Source organism: Chaetodon trifascialis, chromosome 5 (assembly GCF_039877785.1).
Source record: "Chaetodon trifascialis isolate fChaTrf1 chromosome 5, fChaTrf1.hap1, whole genome shotgun sequence".
Taxonomy (NCBI): domain Eukaryota; kingdom Metazoa; phylum Chordata; class Actinopteri; order Chaetodontiformes; family Chaetodontidae; genus Chaetodon; species Chaetodon trifascialis.
Genome location: NC_092060.1, coordinates 21,067,674 through 21,089,314, shown reverse-complemented (window position 1 = coordinate 21,089,314; position 21,641 = coordinate 21,067,674). Strand labels below are relative to the sequence as shown.

The following is a 21,641-nucleotide window of genomic DNA, read 5'->3' as shown; positions in this document are numbered from 1 at the left end:
ATAGATAGATAGATAGATAGATAGATAGATAGATAGATAGATAGATAGATAGATAGCCATATTGAATGTGTTTCCTTCGCTGAACATTTGCAGTCAAAATCCTCTTGTTTACTTGGATGCTTTTCTTCTTTGCTGCCTTTGTCAGCTCACTGCCACACTTCTTTGCTCATTAGCGCCACCAACGGTCCAGGTAAATGTGATGCATTCTCATATATTTAACTTGGTGGGTAGTGTTTAAAGTATTTAAAATGAGCTCCACGCTAACAAACTACAACAACACTAAAAATGATGTTATAATGAATCAACTCTTTAAGCTGCCTGCACTGTGAATCGATCTGATAGCAGTCAATCATCAGGTGTGGACAGCAGGCAGAGGCGTGTTTGGCGACGCTCAGCGGACACACACGTCCGACATCACGTTTAGTTTGACTTTAAAGACCACGCCGTGGTAACTGACGGACGGCAACGTGAAAAAACATGTGGCTGAAAGATCCCACATAGAGACTCTCAACTTCCAACTTCGTCTGACATTTGAGGTTGCACAAAAAGCGGTAAGTTGACACTAACGTTAATATTTTTTGGCTAGCTGTAGCCTAAGCTAGCTAACAGCTAACATTAGCAAGAGACTTGTTCTGGTTGCCAGGTAACATACGGAGATTCCAGGAAGTTTGAAAAGACGGTCTGAAAGTGGGCCAGATTTGTGACTTAAATTAGTTAGGAAAGGTTTGATAGCGAAAACTTTATTGTATATTTTTCTCTGTAGAGCACGAACGTCTCATATGATGATGTTTGGTCGTCATATCCAGAGGTAACATTTTCTCAAATTAATAGAGGTAAATTCTCGTTTATATATTGTGGTACATTTTAAAACAATTGTTGTATATTTTGTGTTTGTCTGTATGTTTAAATTGCTCCTGCAACAGAATAATTTCCCAAATTGGGATCAATAAAATCTAAGTCTAAATAATATCATTTGTTCTGTTAGACAGTAACAGATTGAGGCAGCAGGCAGCAATCAATTACATCTCTAGTTTCTCAGTTCAACACATTAGTTGAACACATTAAAGTGTTGCAACTTTGTAAACCTTCGCTTACCAATGGGAATTATCACATCTTTTCTAATCCTGGCCATCTAACCAACCATTTATTCCTCACCCTGACCAAGCTACATACACTAGCCAATCAGAGGTGCATTGGGTGGGTTTTTGTTGACATTTTTCAGACTACTGGGGCTTCAGAATAGCTGGGGGGACAAATGCAGGGAATCTGACCAATGGCGACATGGCACCAGAACGATGGGCTGTCCCGGTTTCAAGTTAGCTAAGATAGCCCTCTGCTAGTGGTAGCCTCATATTTATCGTAAAGACTTGAAAATGGTCTAAGTCTCCTCATCTATCTGAACATATTTCTGGCATTAGCTTCCTCTCGCTGATGGATGGCCAGCAGTAGCATTTCGTTTACAAAAGCCACTCAATTTACTTGACATGTTTTTGAATATATCATAATTCTGTTTTTCTACAAAGACATTAAGTGACAAATCATATTCATCATCAGTTTTCTTCCTCTACACGTGACGAGCTCATGCTCATAGACGGCCGGTTGCCTGGCAACTATTCTGTGGGCACTTGATGAAGGTGTGAATGTGCCGCCGTCACACCACACCTTGCATCTGCATGCTCTTGACAAACGCGTGCACGACTAAAAGCGGATGGAGAAACATTGCAGACAGAGTCGGTCAGCTCTCAGAAAAGGCCTACTCATCCATATCCGCTCTGTGTTTGTGGTAAAGAGGCCCTGAAAAAGGGGAACCAATGGGATGAGGTCATTGTTCTGTGTGGACAAAAGTCTCTTCAGCTTTGCCTTTTCTGACGAAGTTACTGTTAAATTTCAACCTCTATACATGTAGTCCTCTCTGGTGATTCATGTCCCAGCAGTGGTGGAAATTAACTGAGTACATTTACTTAAAGGTGCGCTGTGGACTTTAAAACAAACAAAAGTAGTGTCTAAAAAATGTCCTTAATCCAAAACCAATATTAATTAAAAAAACATTCAATGCCTTTGCTGGCACATTGTTTCTTTGCTTGTTTGCTCCACCACCTGTCAATTAATGAAACAAGTGCCATGATATGAATAGCATCACCTGTTTCCATATGTGTGCAAGTATAACCAAAACAGGGCCCCACTCGTCGATTATTGTACTCTGTATGTATATTGTACTCTTGACTCCACTACATTTATGTGGCCGCTGTAGCTACTTGTTACTTTGCAGATAAAGATTTTACCTTTAAATCATATGATCAGTTCATAAAATCTAATTTGTTATTGATGAAATTACCAACAGGATATCAAGTAGCATGTATTAATATTTCTGAAAGAGACCATTTGATACTTTAAGCATATCTTTCTGATAATACATTTGCTCGAATAACATTTTAATGCATCACTTTTATTCATAATGGAGCATTTTTAGTGTATTGTTGCTACTGAATGCTTTAATTTCAGGAAGCATCCAGTGGAATCAGAATCTCGCTCAGCTGTTTTCAGACTCTTTTCGTCCCTTTAAGCTCTGCAGACATACATTTGCTGGCAACCTTTCGTCGAGTGACAGGAAACTAAAATAGGGCATTCTCGTATCATGTGGTTTGCTGCCCCACCAAAATACCCAGCTAAACTTGACTTGCATTGTACTTCCCTTACTACCAGTGTTTGTCCTGCAGGCTGAGTGTACATTCAGAAGCACGCACATTTCTGTGACTCACTCAAGTTGTTTTTGACTTAATTGTCAGTTTTGATGTTTTTAGAGTTTTGCAACTCATTTGTCTCTTAAACTCCTTTTTGCATAAGTGTCCTCTGTCGGATGAGCCGTAGGCTCCTGTAGGCTGCCACTGCAGCTGCAAAGCCGTAACCGAGTTTCTAAATATGACATCTTTAGATTTCTTTCACTTCCACACTTTGGGCGCAATAACAAACATGTGCTCATTTGAGAATGACGAGGACAAGGAGCTGAAAAATCCCAAAACACCTGCCTGGACGTCACAGACACAGCTCAAGAGCCGTGGTGTCGCATAATAAAAATCCCTCCTGCAAATCACTTATTCACCACCCTGCTGGAGTTGAAAATGTCTGTGGGAGTGAAAAAACACAGTGGAAAAAACACAGGATGTTTTCTTGCTCCTGATCCTCCTTTTAGAGAGCTTTTATCTGATTAAACATGTTTAAACAATTATTATGATTATTTGATCCCATCATAAATAAATGATCTGTATTAATCAAGACTCACAGAAACCTTAACAGTCAGAACTGAGTTGTGATGACACTTTCATGAACTGTTTCTTGTGTCATTTCAGTTGAGAGCCGCAGAGAACTTTTGCACACAAGGCTGAGAAGTACATGTAACAAGCTCAGTAGCTTGCGTGTAAGCCGGCACCAGAAACAGGGTTTGCCTCTTCGGTTTCTGTGTGACCACGTGACTTCCTCTCAGCCTCTGCACCCTGTTCGCTGAAGCTCTACCTTCCTCTGTGTGTTTTCATCAGACAGCTCTGGCAGTGACAGCACAGTGACAGAAAACCCGCGCTGATAGGAACCGGTGTCGCGCTCTCACGGCTTCTTGTCCAGAGAGATCTCAGGACCACTGAAGGAGAAGATGCTGAGGCGAAGGCCCTCCAACGCCTCGGAGAAGGAGCAGGTGCAGAAGAGGAAGGTGAGCCGAGGTTTTGGCTTTTAGTTTGTTTTGGACAGCGAGGCAGAGCGTTAGCGTGCTCAAACTGCGCTTTCAGAAATGTAAATAATCCAGAATGTGATTGTGAAGAAGTCTTTGTCACGTCCTTGAAACACTGCAAGTTTTTGCTGCAGCTTTCCGTCTGAGCTGTCTTTGTGCATCTTTTTCACACCGGATGTCTGCTCAAGTTAGCACAAGCCTTTGTGGTGGAGCTGAACAATCAACAAAACTTAAAGCTCATCTTCATGTTTAAAACGGAACAGTTTGTAAGCGCCTAGCTGCTCCCTGGCCTCAGCAAATTCTTTGTACTTTTTTAGAAAAGCGAAGTTCCTCTATTCTGGCAGGGTGAATCATTGCTGCAGATGTAGTTTGAGTCACAGCAGGCTTTGTGGCTTCTGGTGCTTTCGTCTCCAGCTGCCACCATGAGATCGAGCCGCCTACACTCGACACCAGTGCCCTTGTTTTCCATCCACATCTTCCCTCCTGTGGTCTAATTCACGCCTCGCCATTGCATCTCTTTGTCTTTGTTTTCTGCTGCTAACACATAATTGTCACCGGCAGTAATCGCGGCTGGAGAACATCATTGCTTCGCGCCATGAGTCACTGCTCTGCCTCTAGCAGCTGTAATAGAAGATTGATTTATCTGAAAGCTTTGTGGCTTTTTAAGGTGAAGAACGGCGGCAGGAAGATCAGACGTTTCCCAGCACAACTCGTAGTAGCCTCATAATAAAGGTCATTTGTGCTCTTAACTGCGCTGGTGGTTTGGTTCTTCAGGTTAGACGCAGACAGAGACCATCAGCCACCAACTCTGACTGGATGTCTGCAATGATTGGCTGCCAGCAGTTGCTCAAGCTTTGCCCGTTTCCTGTGGTTTTAACAAACACTCGAGAGGGATACGCCGCGATAAGCAGGGCGCCGTGTCATGTTGTTATATGGAAACTCAGATGAAGAATTTCCACAAGAGATAGAAGAAAAAAATAAGCAACAGAGTAAAAGCTTTGGCTTTTTTGCTTCAGAATGAGGCTTAATTTTGAGCATATGCAGGTGACGGATCAGTTAATTGATTAGCTGATTGACAGAAAATAACTAATTAATCATTTAAGTCATTTTTTAAGCACAACGCTGAAAATCCCACAGTTCCACCACCTCAGTTGGGAGGTTTTAAATGAGGAATGTGTGTTGTTGTACACATTAGACTCTCTGACCTGGTCCTGTGAACCTTTGCTAAGTTTAAAGTGTTCTGAATACAAACTATTTATTACAGGGGCCATCATAAGTCACCACACGTCGTTTCCTCTGTGTCTAAATGTTAAATGCTACATTTAGAAAATGTTTGAGAAGCAGCCACAGCACCATCTGCAACATGCAGACTTTTAATGACCCAGATTCACGACTTTATCTTTGAAGACTTTGTGAGGAGAGGCGTGCTGTTTTTCCTCCTGAGAAGTCCTGCAGATCCCGTCTGTTTGCATCTCAGAGGAGATAAAACACGTTGTTTGTCATCAGCATTATAAACCACAAAACTAACGGACCGACGTGTTTACACCGTTTGCTTTGTGGTGAAAGAGTTATTACTTTCCCTTTGCTGTTAATTCTAACGTGGTTTCACACTCTGGGTGTTTCTCATTATGGCTAACTAAACTGCAGCTCTTTGTGTGTTCACAGCTCACTCTGCAGAGGTCAAGCAGTTTCAAGGATTTCATGAAGCACAAGCCGACCTCGCCTGTCACGTCAGACAAAGAGTTCACCTTAGAGGAGAATGTAAGTTGGACTGTTCCTCTCAAACACACAAACGCGTCGTCACACGCACACAATGCATCGAAGGAGATGTTTTCTGAACTCTTTGTGTTTTAAGTTCCTAAATGGCAGTTCTGCAGATATTTTATCACGCTGTTCCTCATTTGTCATGCTGTGACCTCCAGCCCCCGAATGGCGCTGCGTCCAGAGACGTCCAGAGTGCACAAAGGCCAAGCAGAAGCCGTTATCAGTTACGGCTGTTACAGAAGCGCCGTTTGTGCTTCCTGATTTAACGCTGCTGCACATTTGGGGAGATGTTAACGCTTTAAAATTCACAGAACTTTAATAACTTCCCAGTAAGAGCCTTCGTATTGTTAGTGGAAGTTGGAGGACAAGTGTAGAAGTGCAGAAGAAGAGAGGAAGTAAGAACGAGAACTGTTGCACAGAGCTCAGATGACAGCAGCGTGCAGACAGGATGTCCTCCGGTGTGAGGCAGCCAAGCACAGAGCCTCTGTCAGACAGAGGCAGCGAGCATTTAATCAGGAGTCTGATCGTCCTCCCCCAGAGAATTTATACATTCTCTATTCAGCGTTATGCATTTTTATTTCTATATTCAACTACTTTCCTCTCTGTCTCTGTGTAGGCGGTGTGTTTTTGTGGTTATTTACAGCATGTTTCATGCTTCAGCTTGACAGTCATCTCTCTTCAGTGTTGTGCTGAACGGAGAAAGTCTGAACACAATTTAGGTTTGAGAGAAGAATTTATGATCACAGTCCACAAGTATGTGAAAACCTTGAAAATATAGCGATGCTAATGATGATAGATAGATAGATTTTCCGTCATTTCCACATTCGTTATCATAAAATAAACCACTGGCTGCTCGTTTGAAGTCGCCACAGAATAATGTTCAGTGATTAAAGTCTCATACAGCCACCGCAGACCATTATTCTGAATTAATTTCTCTATTTTCTCTAAATCTAACAGCACTTCCCTGCATTTCTGCTTTATTTTCCTTTGCAAATTGGAAGGGACTCGACCTCTGTGTCCTCAACCAATGCAAAGCGTCTCGCAGTACATTTGTTATAATGAAGTGCCTCGTAAAAATACTGAAAACATCATTAGCTTTCATTACTGAGCCCACAGCCCTGCAGCAGCGGTAGGCTGCAGATAAGGCGCAGGTGTTTTGGTGTTATGCATGTGACCTTGTGGCATCAGCGCTATGGGCGTATGCAAACCCCATCACCACAACGTCCGTAGGCTTTCTAATTTGTGAGAAGCGAATGCTTGTGTGTCTTGGGGGCGATGCACGCCACTGTGAACCACTGCCAGAGTTTGTTTATATCAGCGGCAAAGTTTTGGCTCTTAAACCTACTTCACATGATTAAATAAGTTTGTACCACATATCCTCTCGTCTCCACTCATCGATTGAAGTCGATGGAAGTAGTTGATTTTTTTTTTTTTTTTGCTCTCACGTCAGGTGGCTGAGGGTGTGACAGCAGAGGAAGCTGTGAAAAGTGGCAGCAAACTGGGAAAGAAATGGCGCAACGTCATCTCCCGCACCATGACCCGCAAAACATCCAAGATGGTGCAGAAGGCTCTGGCTGAGGAGGGGGTAAATCCAGTTTACGGTGTCAGTCAGCTGACTAACATATGAAGATCGCAGTATGTAAGCAGTCGCAGTTAATATAGTTAAAAAGGTGAAAACTGTATCTGGAATATTTAATTGGACTGTGGAGCATCAATGCTCCAAAAACACACCCGGACATCTGAGTACGAAGCTGTCCAAAAAGATTGAAATTGTCTCCATCTAGTGGACAAATGTATGTACTGATGTTTGATTTTCAGTGGTGCAAAGTAACTCAGTACGTTTACTCAAGCACTGTACTAAAGTACAATTTGTAGGTTGTAATACTATAGTTCAGAGGCAAGTATTGGTCTTTTTACTTCACTGTGTTTACCCGACAGCTGTCCTTTGGGTTGCTTCTGCTTTCTCACACCTGCGTCATAGCTTCATCATTTGATGAAAATATGACGGACTGTCTAAGAATAAACTCACCAATAGAAATTAAAGTTGGCTCCACCTCAACCCACTGCAACAGTTCAGTGTTAGTATGTCCCTCGCAGGCCAGATGTCCTGCAATGAGGACCTTTACTGCCTGTTGGTCAACACAGTGAATTAAAGCGACGTCATTCTGTGAACTTCAGATTCAGCTCAGCATTATTAACTCAGTGAACTGAAGGTGACTTGACCTCTGACCTGCACTGTCGTCCTCTTCGTCTGCAGGGTGAGAGCGGTGAGGAGCTGTCCCCCGTCTCCTCTGATTGGACTCCAGATCTGAGTGCAGGACAGAGGACGTCTGTGTGCTCCACAGGCTCAGAGGACGCCATGCCCAGCCCCATCACCCGCCAGCTGTCAGGCAGTAAGTACACCTGTGTCCCTGTAAACCAGAGCTTTCCAAACTGTGATTGACAGGTGAAGGGAGGAGGGAGGCAAAGATACCATCCATCTGGGAGTCATGATTCAAATCAAATCAAGTTAAATCTGAACAGAGACACGATTCGCTCGTTGTTAGATTCAGTATGATAACAGCTTCCTGAGGATATCACATTTCTGATGTCCACAGTTTTTCCTGTTTGTAGCTGAAGGATGAGTCTGACCCTGCTTCTTGTCTCTTATCTCAGGCAGCGACAGACAGAGCCTGGACAGCGGGTACTGCCAGAGGGACAGCATGCGGCTGGAGGAGAACGGCGTCTCTTACAACGGACCCTTCTGCGGCCGCGCTCTGGTCCACACGGACTTCACTCCCAGCCCCTACGACGTGGAGTCGCTCAAACTCCAAGTGAGTCTTCAGGGGGGGACGTCTTCCTCGCCGTCTCTGATCTGGCCCTCGACCTCTTCCGCTGTCTGGACAAGTCGTCCTCCAGGGAGCTTGTTAACGGAGTGAAATAAGACTGGCCCTTTTGATAATTAGTCTTCAAGGCAGAGTTTAAACTGCATGACCCATCACTGACTGCCTGTTGGACAAAATATCATTTCAGTCGTGGTCATGCCACCGCGTTGTAGATTATACAACTGTGCAGGAAGAGAGATCTGTTAAATGAAACGTCTGGTGTCATTCAGCTTTTCATTTTCTTAGCAGTCAACTCAGAGGAACATGGACAAAGTTATATTCATAGTGATAAATGATCTTTCATTCATTCATCTGTAATAATAATCAACACATCATCCTGACTAAGCCTGACATTCACGTGTCCTCTCTCACAGAAAGGAGACATCATCTACATCATCGAGAAGCCTCCTGTGGGAACCTGGACAGGGAAGCTCAACAACAAAGTGGGCTCCTTCAAGTTCATCTACGTCAATCTGCTGCCTGAAGAGAGCCCCCCGGCCAGGAGGAGACACCGCAGCAGCAAGACGCTCCGAGACAAATCCAAGCCCAAAACCCTGGAGGAGGTGCTGGACAGCATCGGCCTCACTGTGAGACACTCTCTGATGACAGTTTGTTGCACTGCAGCTGGACTTGTTGTTGTTGTTTCCATTATAATTGTGGATATTCAGATAACGTGTTCTTTTGTGTTGCAGGAGCTGAGCTCTTTGCTGTCCATGCATGGCTTTCAGAGCCTGGAGGACTTTGCAGGACTGAAGGAGTCTCACCTCAACGAGCTGAACATCACCGACCCAGAGCAGCGCTCCAAGATCCTGAGTGCCTCTGAGCTGCTGAGAGACTGTAAGTTTACCCACTGAGGAGCTGTGGAAATCTTTCCTAACCATGCTGCTCTGCTGGCTCGCAATAATAGAAAAGCCCCAGTCCAGAATTTCTGGACTTTTTTTCCCCACTAAAAGACAGCTAGGCGCCGCTGGCACTCAGACGTCGGGCTGAGGCGGGAATACATTATGCCGCCATCATATTTTTTCTGCCTCAGCTACATAATTGGGCGCATTTTATGGCTCAGTTGCACAGCATTACACTGAGTTTGCAGTTAGGCTCAGTCGCTCGTAAGAAATCCTCCTTTCTCCCGACGTCTCAGCTTGTCTGCGCTCCAGACGAATCATTCTACGTGATCTGAACACCAGGAATGACAGCGAGGCAGTTTATGGACTCACATTAGCGTTCTGTACTTTGTTTTTGATGTCCCCAAATTTCACATATCCACTGTGGTGAGATTAGTATCAGGAAAAGAGAGAGGTTAATCCAGACTGGCACGTGGGACGAGACTGTTTGACCATTTTTCTCATTACAATTTTAGATATACCAACAACCCTCATTTATTCTAATATTCATTATCTGCTTCTATCTATTATTAATATTATTGTATTAATATGGTTTTATGAAGCCCATCCAATACTTTCTGACTGTGAGATTTTACAGATTGACTATTTATTCTGAAATATTACATTCAAAGAGCAGTAATGCTTCACTCACTGTCACTGCAGTGCTGAATTTTCAATGTGAGATTTTTCTTCTGCAGTGTTGGTTTTTGCAGTGAGTCAATCTGCCCTCAAGAACACCGAGGAGGCCGAATCAGTCCAACCTGTTCAGCCAGCTTTGTACCAACTACCACATCTCCTGACATATGAAACCAAGCAGAGAGAGAGTGCAGTTAACCATTGTTGAACAGAAAAAAACCCCAAATCACTTAACACTGCTTTTATTGTGAAAATCCCTCAAAGATGAGAGCACAGGTTAATTTATGAAAAACAGAAAGATTAACCACAAGGGGAGGCTCAAAACTTAAGAGTGCACATTTGATTGGAAGATCATGTTACAGTGCCCCCTAGTGACGTTGTAAACAATGACACCTGTAGTCACTCAGTCTCATTAAGACCATCAACAAACAAAAAAAACCTGATTTTTAAGTTTTTCTCTGAAGCTGAACATGATGTAAAGGCCTCTTACAGTCCAGGATTAATACACAAAGGATCTGAGTCAAGCTTTTCTGTACTAAAAAGTGACTCTCTTTGCCCCATCTAGCTGACGACGAGTCCGAGCCAGAAGATCAGAAGGACAGATCTGGGGAGAAAGTCAAGGAGCCGAGGGACTCGGGCTGTTTCGAAAGCTCTGAGAACCTGGAGAGCGGACGCGAGGAGCCAAAGACAGAGGAAGCCCACCAGGATGAAGCATCTGAGGAGCAGACAAAGCAGGAGGCGGAGAAACACGAGCAGGAGAAGCAAACAGAGCAGCTGGATGCCGTGCAGGAGCAGCTGCAGGAGCTGACGGTGGACGAGGGGTCTTGAGAAGTGGAGGAAAAAAATACTGTTTTGATCGTGGTTGTCGTGGACTCTGTGGATGGAGGTCTGGTGCCGTTAAACATGCCTCTTCATTAAAGCGAGCGGACTGGTGACACAATTTAAGACTGAAATACTGTGTGAACCTGATGGTTGAGCAAACAGCACAATTTCTCATCATCTGCCGCAGAACGAACCTGTTACGTAGCCTGAAGTCTGAAGTGTGCTCTTGTTTTCTGCTGAGAATTTAAAGGTGTTTTTCTTTGTTATCTCTGTCTTAAACGTTTTCATGTTGTGCACTCTGATACAAAAAATGAATGTAAAATACTCTCGGATGTTTTTCATGCAACTTGAATTCAAATGTAGCTCTCAGCAGTTTCTCTTGTTATGAGGTGCATCACACTGATTTATGTCACGTTATCATGAAGTTGATAACCCTGTTGTAAATAGAACTTGAATAAAACAATATTCAGTGAGCTGTTGGTGATGATGTAACTTATGAATTATTAGTTTTAAATGCTTTAACTTAAGGTTATTCTAAATGTACAGTATATAAGTCAATATTTTGACTAAATGATCTTAACTCCAGGTCTTTCCACAGCTTTCAGTGCTGATTTTAAGTGACTTGTTTACCATGAAAACCATCTTTGTACTGGAAAAGTTTAAAGTCTGACCTGATGGTGGTGCTAGATGGACAGTGAAGGGATCACCAGTATCCTGCAAGAAGGAGATATTTAGGCCTGGACCAAAGAAGCACGGCTGAACTGACAATTCAGATAGTTAAATTAAATTTCACCTTGAGGCAAAGTACTGAACCACAATAAGAAAGCTGCCATGCATAATGCCATTGATGCTACAGTTGAGACAACAATAATAAGACAATATTGTTTATTTACCAGACACATTGATCATGTAAAAAGAAGTGAAGTAAATTGAATGAAACACATATAATCACAGTGTTGATACCAAACAAAGTGAACATAAATAAAGAGTTCCATCAATGGTATATTACTGTATCTGTATACATAATGCAATGTAATAGAATGATCAGAGCATTCGGATCTGACCGCGTCATGGCGTTTTAACACAGGAATCATACACACAAGAGCTCAGCTTGTCTGCAAACCTTTGGAGCTAAAACTTCAAGTTCATCCGTCCCTTAAAAACCCGCTTTGAAACTGTCTCTTCTCCTACTGAATATCAATCATACATTCTTGCTTCTCGGTGACAGCAATGCAAAGCAAATCAAACACAAACTGCCTTCGAGTGCTTTCCACACAGAAAGCCCGCTCTGGCCTCGGTTTCTACTTCTGACTGGAAGGTTTTCCGAACAAACACTCGGCCGGTAGGCTTTTTTACTTCACAGGAACAATACTGCCACACACTTTACAGCTTCATCCAACGGACAGGAGACCGTCAGCTCTCCTTTTCCTCACATAAAGGATTCACCCTGAGCTGAAAGTATTCATCGATCAGTTGAGAAAAACCAGAAAAACTTTACAATCTGTGAAGCAAAAATGCCCAAAATTTGCTTGTTCCAGCTTTTTAAATCTAAATATTTGCTGATTTCCTGATAGTAAATTGAATATTTGGGTTTTTCTCACTATTTTTAACATTATATAGGCCAAACAATCAAGTAGTTAATCCCTAAAACTGCCCACAGATTAATCAATAATTAAAGTTGTTAGTTGCAAGCCTGTATTAATCTTTTATCACCTAAAAGTGTCTATAATCAGTCTTCAGAGCTTTAAACTGCTTCAGGGTGCAAAGGAAATAATCATCCGGGCAGATTTCAGTCTGATACAAAGCTGTTGACACACTAGATTTTCTACACAAGTATATTTCACAAACACTAAGTCTGTCTTGCATACAACACAACCACTATTACAAACTCTCGCTATCAGCTAACATCATTTAAATACTAAGAATAAGCTTTACTCTCATTTTTCTTTGTGTGGGCGCCGTCCCCTCGAGCGCTCTGTGAACAAAATAAATTCTCGGGCCACATTACAGGCTGTGCTCCGTCTGAAATACACAGATGTGTGAAAAGAAAGGACTGAGCGCCGTTCTCCCTCTGCGATAACGAGACAGCTGCAGCGGAAGCGGCCTCGGCCTTGGGCGTACTGGAGGAGTAACTGTCACAGCAAAGACGCGAGGAGGAGGAGGAGAGCAGGAGTTAAATACGAGAGCCGGTTTTTACAGAGGAAGGAGGCGGGAAGAGAGAGGAGTCGGGGGAAGATCGGCTCTGGTGTGATTTACAGGAGGAGGCGCTCAAGCTCACAGGCAGCAGAATTAACACTGGCCGCATTTGGACACACAAAAAAAGGAAAAGCCAAAACCAAAACAAAACCTTGCTGCAATCCTCACCAATCAGATGAGAGCTTTCCAGGACACCTTTACCTGTTAAACTATGTACAGTGCAACAATGGCTTTGCTTAGTTTTTGCTTCAGAAGGTCTCATTCAGCGGTTCCCAACCTTTCAGACCTACGACCCCTGAACACACCGTCACTCACAGACCGCAGACGTTTACCAGCTGTTCCACCAGAGGAGTTTTTCCTTATCACATTTAATATACTTCAGAATTTGTAGGAGACAATTTATAGTATTTCATAAGAAAAAAGAAAAAAAGCACATTTTTAGGGTTATTCAGCAGAAATGTGTTTTTTCTACTTTCCTTTTAAAAGGACATTTCAGCAAATGTTTATTTCCTCTTGCTGATGAGACGATTGACACGACTCGTGACTGTACAGTAAATATGAAGTTTAGCTTAGCATAAAGACTGGAGACAGGGAAACAATCAGCCCGATCCTCTCCAAAGATCCATCTACGAGCATCTCTGAAGCTCACTAATTATTGTGTTTATTCTGTAAATACAAACAGTAAAAATGACAGGAAGGAAGAGTTCCACCCGAAAAGCAACAAAACATTTTGTTCTTTGAACACAAACGTTTGTGAGCTTTAGAGCTGCTGGCAGCTTGATTTTGTCATCTCTGGACAGAGCCAGGCTAGCTGTTTCCCTCTGTTTCCAGTCTTCATGCTAAGCTAAGCTAAGCTAAGCTAACCACCTGCTTCCTGTAGCTTCATATTGACAGCAGACACATGAAACTGGTATCAATCTTCTCATCTGTTTCTCAGCAAGAAAGCGAATGAGTTGCGACCCCTTAGAACTGTCTTGCGGCCCCTTGCAGGGGTCCCAAAGCCCAGGTTGGGATCCACTGGACTAATTAGTGTACAAACGTTGGCATTTCTCATTTAACACTGAATCAGTGGTTAGAACGGATTTCACGGGCTTCTCTGTTGGTCGACCTCAGTTGCATTTGATAGTGCAGCTGTTACGATAAGGCACTGTTACTACTAGTGTCTACTATCATCAGAAGTCAGGCCTTTTCTCACACACACACACCGGGACTCTGGCAAAGCGTCTCCTGGATACAAGACATTAACTGTGCGTGAAGCAATTTCATCTATTTTAGAGCACCGACGTCACACTACATCCTGGATTATATAAAAATGGAAGGACAGGCGTTGGTCTGGATCAGATCACTTTAAAAAAAAGATGCAACAGTACTGGATGCAGCAATTTCAGAATACAAGGTAGATTGACTTGCCTGGAAGTAGCCTTTAAGGATATCTCAGCTAAGGATTTGCACATCCTCCCCCTGCCTGGACACCAGGTGTGCTCACACTCTTACAGCTGTAACCCTTCTCTGCACTCTGATCAAAGCTGCATGTCCAGCCCTCTCACGGTTTGCATAGGGCATGTAATGTGCACACAACAGAAAACTGACTGTATGTATGAAGTTTTATACATGTCCAGAAGTAATATCGTCTTTGCCAGACACTTGCAAGGAGTATATTTGAACTGGCCTCTCACAATAAATGTCATTATGCGATTTTAAATGAAGAACTGAAGCAGTACTGACAATCGGAGCAGCCAACAGGTGACCGGCGGGGATGTCACACGCTCGGAGAGATTTTTTTATCTGCAGCTCTCCCGGCAGCTTCTCCCCCTGCGTGTTTTTTCCATGCAGTGTTCAGGAGACAGAGGAAGCTGCTGACTTTCCATTAAATCACTCCCCCTCCTGCAGGAGTAAGTGTCAGTCAAAGAGCTCTGCAGCTACTGTTGAGGAGAGGAGGGAAGAGGAGGAGCTGCAGCAGAAGCTCCGTTCTTCTGGTGGAATGTAGGGCGGGAGAGTAACTGAGCCACCCGCACAATAATCAGACGTTGATTGTTAATGTTTCAGTTCCTGACCAGGCAGGATTGCTGGGGGCGTGGCTACGGCGAGCGCCGCGCCTCCCTCAGCTAATGGGATTTGTCCTTGGCGAGGGACGCCTCTGCATCGGTCTCGGGCGAAGCCAGGGGTGGGACCTTTGAAGCGGGAGGGTGCTCCTCTTTGCGGGAGGAGCTCCTCTCTGCTGAGGCGGCGATGCTCGGCTTGGCGTCGTCGGGTGTGTGCTCGTTGGGGATGAGCGGGGCCGTGGTTTTCTGTAGGCAGAGGACACCGTGCTGAAAAGACGCAAGCGTAGTCAGAGCCAGTGATAACAAAGTGAGCCGCAGCAAAGCATCACATCATCATAACACACGTCGAACAGAGCAGAATGCTAATGTCCATCTGCTGACCCTGGATGTGTATGCAAAACACACGTAACAACAGAAGATGATAATTCTCAATGATTACTAGAATTCTTAGATGTGAGGCCAAACAGCAACAGCACAGACAGAACAGACAGTTTTATATGAAGAGTCAAAGTCACAGTTACATCTCTTCTCTGCTGTGTCAGCTAATCAAACACGTGCTAGCACATGTTTCCGGTAGGCTACTTTGTAACGTGACACCTTAATGCGCGATCACTGGGGATGCTGTTGCATGGATGCTGTCACACGTCTACAAGCTGTGGTTCTTATTAATGCTATTTTCTGTCTTTAAAGGGTGAGAGAGAAAGGCCAGGTGCCTTCCAGGTGAAGCAGGGTCATTTTCTGACGATCTGCATCAGAAATTGTGAATTTGAGGCACGTTCTCGACTATTTAATAGCATGTAAAGCGCCCCCTGTGGTCACACAGGGCTGTTTTGGTCTGAAGAGATTTCCAATGCAGTGAAATAAAGTACTGCAGAATGGTCTCATTTAATAAGGCCCTAAAAGCAAAACAACTGGTTTTAACAAATAATGAAAGTAGAACAAAAGACTAGCGTGAACAAAGACTAATTAACTGTAGTAAGAAGGTCGACTGCTGTTTCCATCCTTTGGTAAATCAGATGGATTTTCCTAAAACCATTCTGGAGCTGTAACATGTTTAAAATGATGATTTCTGTGAAGCATTTCAGTGTCAGCATGATCCTTAGCAACACTGGACAGACAGACTCCATGTTTTTTTATCCATGTTTAGCTAATAGCAGAAAACACAACAATTGAGCGATTAGAAACAGATCAACATGTAAGCATGTTAAGAGCCTCCACATGGCTGCACATCCATGTGTCACAGGATGGATCGTCAATAGGAAGAGTGCTCTCCACTTAGAGCACACTGCTCCTGCCGCTCTCAAACACTCCCTGTAATTGGTTTAGACTGTTTCACGTCTGCTCTCTATTCGCTATTCTGTTCTTTGCAGCCTCGATCCACTTTAGAGGGACTGTGTGAAGGGGGAGGGTGCAGTGTGTGTGTGTGTGTGTGTGTGTGTGTGTGTGTGTGTGTGTGTGTGTGTGTGTGTGTGTGTATGCTCACCGTGGTTTGTGGCACTGGGTTGCTGCTGCTGCTGTTGCTGCTAGAGGAGGAGGAGGAGGAGGAGGAGGAGGAGGAGGGTACAGCAGGCGTTGCAGAAACAGACGAATCCTCTGACATCAGTCCTCTTCTGTCCAAGACGCTGGAGAGCGACACAAGACAGTCAGTCACTAACTGCATCCTGCTCGTTACTCGGCAGAGCGAGGTGCAGGTGAGCGGCTAATCTGAGAGTCTGATCCACCACAGGCTCCGATACAGAACCGATAACAGAGGGCGGAGGTTACCTCGGGTACGTTGGCCCGCAGAGCACCTCGCAGCAGTTTTTGATGATGTTCTTGTGGCTGTATGGGTTTTGGACTCTGTTCTTTCCCGACCAGGATCCTTTAATCTGGACAAAACAAAAATGTGCACCACACTCATCATTGGAGCAGCAAACCATCCCAAACACACCCCGACCTGATCGCAGTCCTGCTCAGTTCTCTTTCAGAAAGATTTCGCTTTGGCTTTATACCTTATTCAAAAGCAGGGTTCCATTTTTAGATGTTGCTCCCACAGGCTCGGCTTTGACCTACTAAGATCTTATCAGGGATTTCATGATTCCTGGTTTAATGGGAACTCTGTGTGCCTACGGGTGCCGGCGGGCGCCACACCTACTAACTACCACCACTTTAATAATTCATTGAAAAATCTGAGAATTCATATAAAGGATTCCCCCAGAAATAAAGTCCTTCTGTACTGTACTGTACAGAAACTCTCAGTCTGATGTATTATTTAGCAGCTAACAGGAGGCACATTTTAACCCTTAAACATTTTGTTTCCTTTAAAGGTGGAAAATCCTTATTTTCCACACCGACTGTATCACACACACATACTCCATATTGACTTGTTTCATATTCACATGATGCTCACAGTGAGTGAAACATTCACACTTTCATACATTTTACGGCTACACAATTACATCAAATGGGAAAATTGTGTGTCTCTTTTTATTTTTTTTATTTAATTTTTAATAATCTGTACAAATGTACCCAGACATAGTTGTTTTTTCTACTCTGTATCTTACTACTACTACTTCTATATTTTTATTTGACCTCTTTATGCCACTGTGCCTGCTTTTTGTAATGCGCTTGCTGTAACGACTAAATTTCCCCGGTGTGGGATTAATAGTCTTATCTTATCTTATCTTATCTTATCTTATCTTATCTTATCTTATCTTAAGCACCACTTGATACACATTTCCATAAACTTCAGCCTGACTTATCTGGTATCTTTGGAAACTTTGAGACCTCCGCTCCAGCTGGGGATGGGTGGAGACACGTTTTTTTTGTTCATATTGATTTTCTTTCTAAAGTCTCTGAGTGTTTGTTGTCCTAATGTGCAGCCACCATAATCCTGCTTGTTTTTTTTGCCCCTGGGCTTCGTCTCTCAGGTTACATACAGGCTGCCCCACCTTTTATGCAGCCTGAAAGTTAGACCTGCTGATACCACTCAGGGCGGAGAGCACACTTTCCCCTCTTCTGCATGATTTTCAATTAAAAAAAATTTTTCATCAGTTAATATTCTCCCAGAGAAGAGAACACGTTTGATAGCTACAACTTTATTTCTATCCAGAAAACTACACATGATTTTGATTGTATTAACAATATATTAGAGGGTACCAGAGTTTTTATTTTTATATTGACTTTTATTTTGTTATATTACCACTCATACAGAAAACACAACACCCAGTTATTTAATCAGAATTTCATGAGTGCTAGACTGATCTAAGTGTAACTATAGCTACAATACAGGTTGGATAATATTAACTGAAAAACATGCAGAAGAAGAAGAGAAAGCAAACTGATAGATCGACTTATATAACTGACCCCAAAACTAAACAAAGTTTGGCTGCACAGCGTGAGTTTGTACTGACACACAACAGCCTTTTTTTTTTAGTTGCAGTAGATATAGGTCAACAGTCTGCCCATTAGGCACTGCTGTTCTGCAGGCCCACGTGTACTGTGTGTGCGTGTGTGTATGCGCGCGTGTGTGTATGCGCGCGTGTGTGTATGCGCGCGTGTGTGTGTGTGTGTGTGTGTGTGTGTGTGTGTGTAGGAGACACAGTTGACAGAGCATGTATCATCCTCTGGGAGACCAGAGCAGCTACAACACTCAAGGTGCCTTCTCTTGTTCGCCCTTATTTCACCATTTCCATCTTCCTCTCCTCCTCCTCCCTCACTCCCTCTCTCTCCTCCACCCCCCAGCAGTTTTTCTGGCTGCGTGCCCAGCCCCTGCAGGTATCGATGCATCTATTATTAGGCCAATCACAGATATTGAAACGGCCAGGCTGACAGCCATTGTTTCAATCCTGGAGCAACATTACACTGTAGGTGCACATTGCAGAGCTTCATTACTGATTAACTGAAAAAAAAATGAGGGCAGGCATCCCACAGGAAGGAAAAGGGGGAATTATAAATTAATCATTACAACAAAGTATGAGTGCACTCTCTTGCTTTCAGCCATCTAGAACCTCCCACCACCGCCGCCGCTGCCACTGCCGCTGCTGCTGCACTCTGCTTCCCGTCAGAGCCTCTGCAGTCAGATCTGGGCTAACAAAGCCTCCAATAAAGTATACACACTGTTAACACTACTATACACAGACAACATAAATTACTCCCTCGGTGGATTCATCCACCTGCGTCACCACTACTCATCATCTGCTTTAGATCAGCCTGAATGTGTGTGTGTGCGTGTGATGACTAAATAATGACTGGATGGTAATGAGATCAAGCAATCAATATTTTTTCCCTCATTTAGCCTCACAAGCTTCTTCTAAAGGTGGCTGACAAGTTGAGAATCAGAAACCAGCGGGCCTGCTTTGTTCCTATTCCAGCTCCATTCTATCATTGGTTTTATTAAGAATAGCAGCGATTCATGCATATTTTTAGATCATTAGCCTGTCGCCTTGGTGAGCAGAGAGGAGTGTGACTGCTGCTTTTAGCATTCAAAGCATTTACCAGCCAATTTGTCATATGGCTCAGGCTGAGCAGAGGAAAAGTGCTCCCGCTGTATTGGCCACAGTTCCCTTGTAAAGAGATTTTTGGTCTCAGTGCGGCTGAACTGGATGAAAAGACGGAATAATAAAACTTTATAACACAAGCAGAAAGATTTGTTTATTATATTTTATCTCACGTGAAGTCTGAATAAAAAGATGCTGCATGTTTTGGTTTTAGCTGCAGTTATAAATAGACTTTGTAGCCTCAGTTAAGATCCTGTTTTCTTATTTTGTGCATTTGCTTTGCTTTAGTTTACTAGGATGGTCTTGTTTAACAAGCTGCAGTTTACCAGCTCTCTGTCCTTCAGTGCTGAACGAAGCGGTGGCATCGTCAAGGAAACGGCTCCGTAGTCTTAGAAATTGTCACGTTTACGCCTCTGTGATGTATGTTTATCTTTCCAGCAGTGTGAAGCCAACATTTGCAGACACACTGTTAAAACTACAATTAATCTTCACTGACGATTAATCTAATTTTAAAACAGACGATCTCACACACAAGTCTGACCCTTCATCTAAACTAAATCTGTGAAAACTAGAAAAATATCTTCATCTTTTATCTTATCTGTGACTGATCAGAGCGGTTGGACTTTGTTCAAAGATGACGTGAACTGTACATTCACAAGTGGTCTGTTTAGTTCGAGACTGAAACACTCTCCTGGAGTTTGCTGTTTGGATGAAAATAATGGTGAAAACTCAGGTGAGAGCCAATCAGCAGGGCCTGAATGTGTGGGTCACACTTTACAATACTGGATTATCAAAAAAACTCATGTAACCAAGAAGCATTTCAGAGCTTCTGACTGGATGTAAATGCATGTGTCTCTCTTTATAGATCGCTGTTAGCTAACAAGCTTCAGTTTGCATGGTCCGATCTCAGCATACAAAGTCAGCTTGGAATCTTAACTTAGGAGTTTTAGTTGGTGAGAAATCCTGTGTAGTGCAGTTTAACCACAGTCAATCCTGTTACTTTACACCCTCAAAAGTCACGGTTCATCTGAATAAAGACAGTGTGAAATCCAAGAAATACTAAAAGTACAGCACTGTGCCTCCCAGCATGATTCAGATCACCGTATAGATATGACAGAAGCATTAGTCTGTAGATATGTGCAGTTTAAATGGATGCACGGATAAAAAGCTTTAATGGCACAGAACATGTCTAACTGAACATGCAGTAAGATGCACTCACGTCCTCATTGGTGGTCTGGTTGAGAGAGATCAGGTAGGTGTGGAAGCCGGTCAGTCCCACCACTGACCACAGGGTGAAGAAGCACACCAGCACCTCCAGCACAGTGCAGTGGAGTTAAGAAAACAGCAGCAGATGTTTCCGGCCTGACGCGTGGTCACTGATTAAACAGCAGGTGACGGCAAAATGTCAGAAAATTATATAACACGATTAATGCCGGTGACAGTCGGCGAAAGGAACCAAAGTCTAAAAATATGTGTGGGGTCAAAAGCAGGAGGTTTTTACCCTTTAACTTACAAAAAAGAAAGAAGTGACCAGCTGCAGTTTCACTAAGTTCAGTCATCCAGCCCCTTGCCCTCTTAGTCATTATTGCTATGCCGGTCAAACTTCCCCTTCTGTGGTAGAAGGGGAAGTAGGGGAAGAACTGTGGCAGATTCACCATTGAGTTTCTTATACGAAAGCAGCTTTTCATTTATTTTTGGTAAACTGTTGGTTTCGCTAGCTGAAACAATAGAGGCGTATTTTATCAGCTGTCGCTAGCAAGCTAATTAAGCTAACGGTAGCTTCATGAGTCACAGCGATATCTCAAGCTGACTTTTCAATCTGTGCAGCTGAATTACTACAAAACAAAAAGAAGAAGACTAAGTTAGGTTTTAGGCATATGTAATGATATCTCGGCTAAGGGATTGATAATTTTCCCCAAATTCAGGAACTCTCCTAGCTTTCAGGATCAGCTTCCACACAGTGATGAAACACTACACCGTGTATCATCTTACCATGAACTGGGATTTTCTTGTTATTACCCCACAAACTAATGTAGTTAGCTGAGCTCACTGGCCTATTGGCTGAACATGCTAACGGCTGCAGCTACATTGAGCAGATGAACACTTTGTTCAATCCATCCTTTACACTTCAGCTTTTGTGTTTAAAAAGGTTAAAAAGGACGCCACTTCATCATGTTAGTTACGGACGCTAAGCTATAATTAGACAATCGGTGTTTGGGGACAGGTTTAGGGAACGGTCA

At 43.3% G+C, this 21,641-nt stretch overlaps 2 protein-coding genes across 7 annotated transcripts in view; one reads left to right on the top strand and one right to left on the bottom strand.

Annotated features, from left to right (window-relative positions):
* The first annotated feature begins 3,520 nt into the window (after window positions 1-3,520).
* On the top strand, window positions 3,521-11,157 carry sash3 (SAM and SH3 domain containing 3). 2 transcript variants are annotated; one of them, XM_070962638.1, is made up of 8 exons: window positions 3,521-3,700; window positions 5,384-5,479; window positions 6,933-7,067; window positions 7,740-7,875; window positions 8,138-8,295; window positions 8,721-8,933; window positions 9,039-9,183; window positions 10,429-11,157. In XM_070962638.1, exons 1-8 carry the CDS (start codon window positions 3,644-3,646, stop codon window positions 10,689-10,691), a joined length of 1,203 nt encoding a protein of 400 aa, XP_070818739.1. In that variant the 5' UTR covers window positions 3,521-3,643; the 3' UTR covers window positions 10,692-11,157. The 2 variants fall into 2 exon arrangements, with proteins under 2 accessions (XP_070818739.1, XP_070818738.1); XM_070962637.1 differs by having other exon boundaries at window positions 3,571-3,700; window positions 7,740-7,879; window positions 8,142-8,295; window positions 10,429-10,822.
* A 398-nt stretch (window positions 11,158-11,555) lies between these two features.
* zdhhc9 (zinc finger DHHC-type palmitoyltransferase 9) overlaps window positions 11,556-21,641 on the bottom strand; it is a 29,099-nt gene continuing 19,013 nt past the window's right edge. For 2 of the 5 annotated variants that reach the window (XM_070962647.1, XM_070962648.1), the window contains 4 exons: window positions 20,621-20,723; window positions 16,688-16,791; window positions 16,407-16,545; window positions 11,556-15,190 (listed from right to left, as the gene is read on the bottom strand). In XM_070962647.1, the coding sequence (XP_070818748.1) occupies window positions 14,987-15,190; window positions 16,407-16,545; window positions 16,688-16,791; window positions 20,621-20,723 (550 nt within the window). In that variant the 3' untranslated portion in view covers window positions 11,556-14,986. The remainder of the gene's footprint in view (window positions 15,191-16,406; window positions 16,546-16,687; window positions 16,792-20,620; window positions 20,724-21,641) is intronic. The other 3 variants (XR_011602178.1, XR_011602179.1, XM_070962649.1) reach the window with 3 other exon arrangements.

Excerpts from the sequence above, each read along its gene's own strand:
- sash3 (XM_070962638.1), top strand. The coding sequence starts at position 3,644 with ATGCTGAGGCGAAGGCCCTCCAACGCCTCGGAGAAGGAGCAGGTGCAG. Across the intron at positions 8,296-8,720 it reads TGGAGTCGCTCAAACTCCAA|AAAGGAGACATCATCTACAT; the intron begins GTGAGTCTTCAG and ends CCTCTCTCACAG. Across the intron at positions 9,184-10,428 it reads CTCTGAGCTGCTGAGAGACT|CTGACGACGAGTCCGAGCCA; the intron begins GTAAGTTTACCC and ends TGCCCCATCTAG.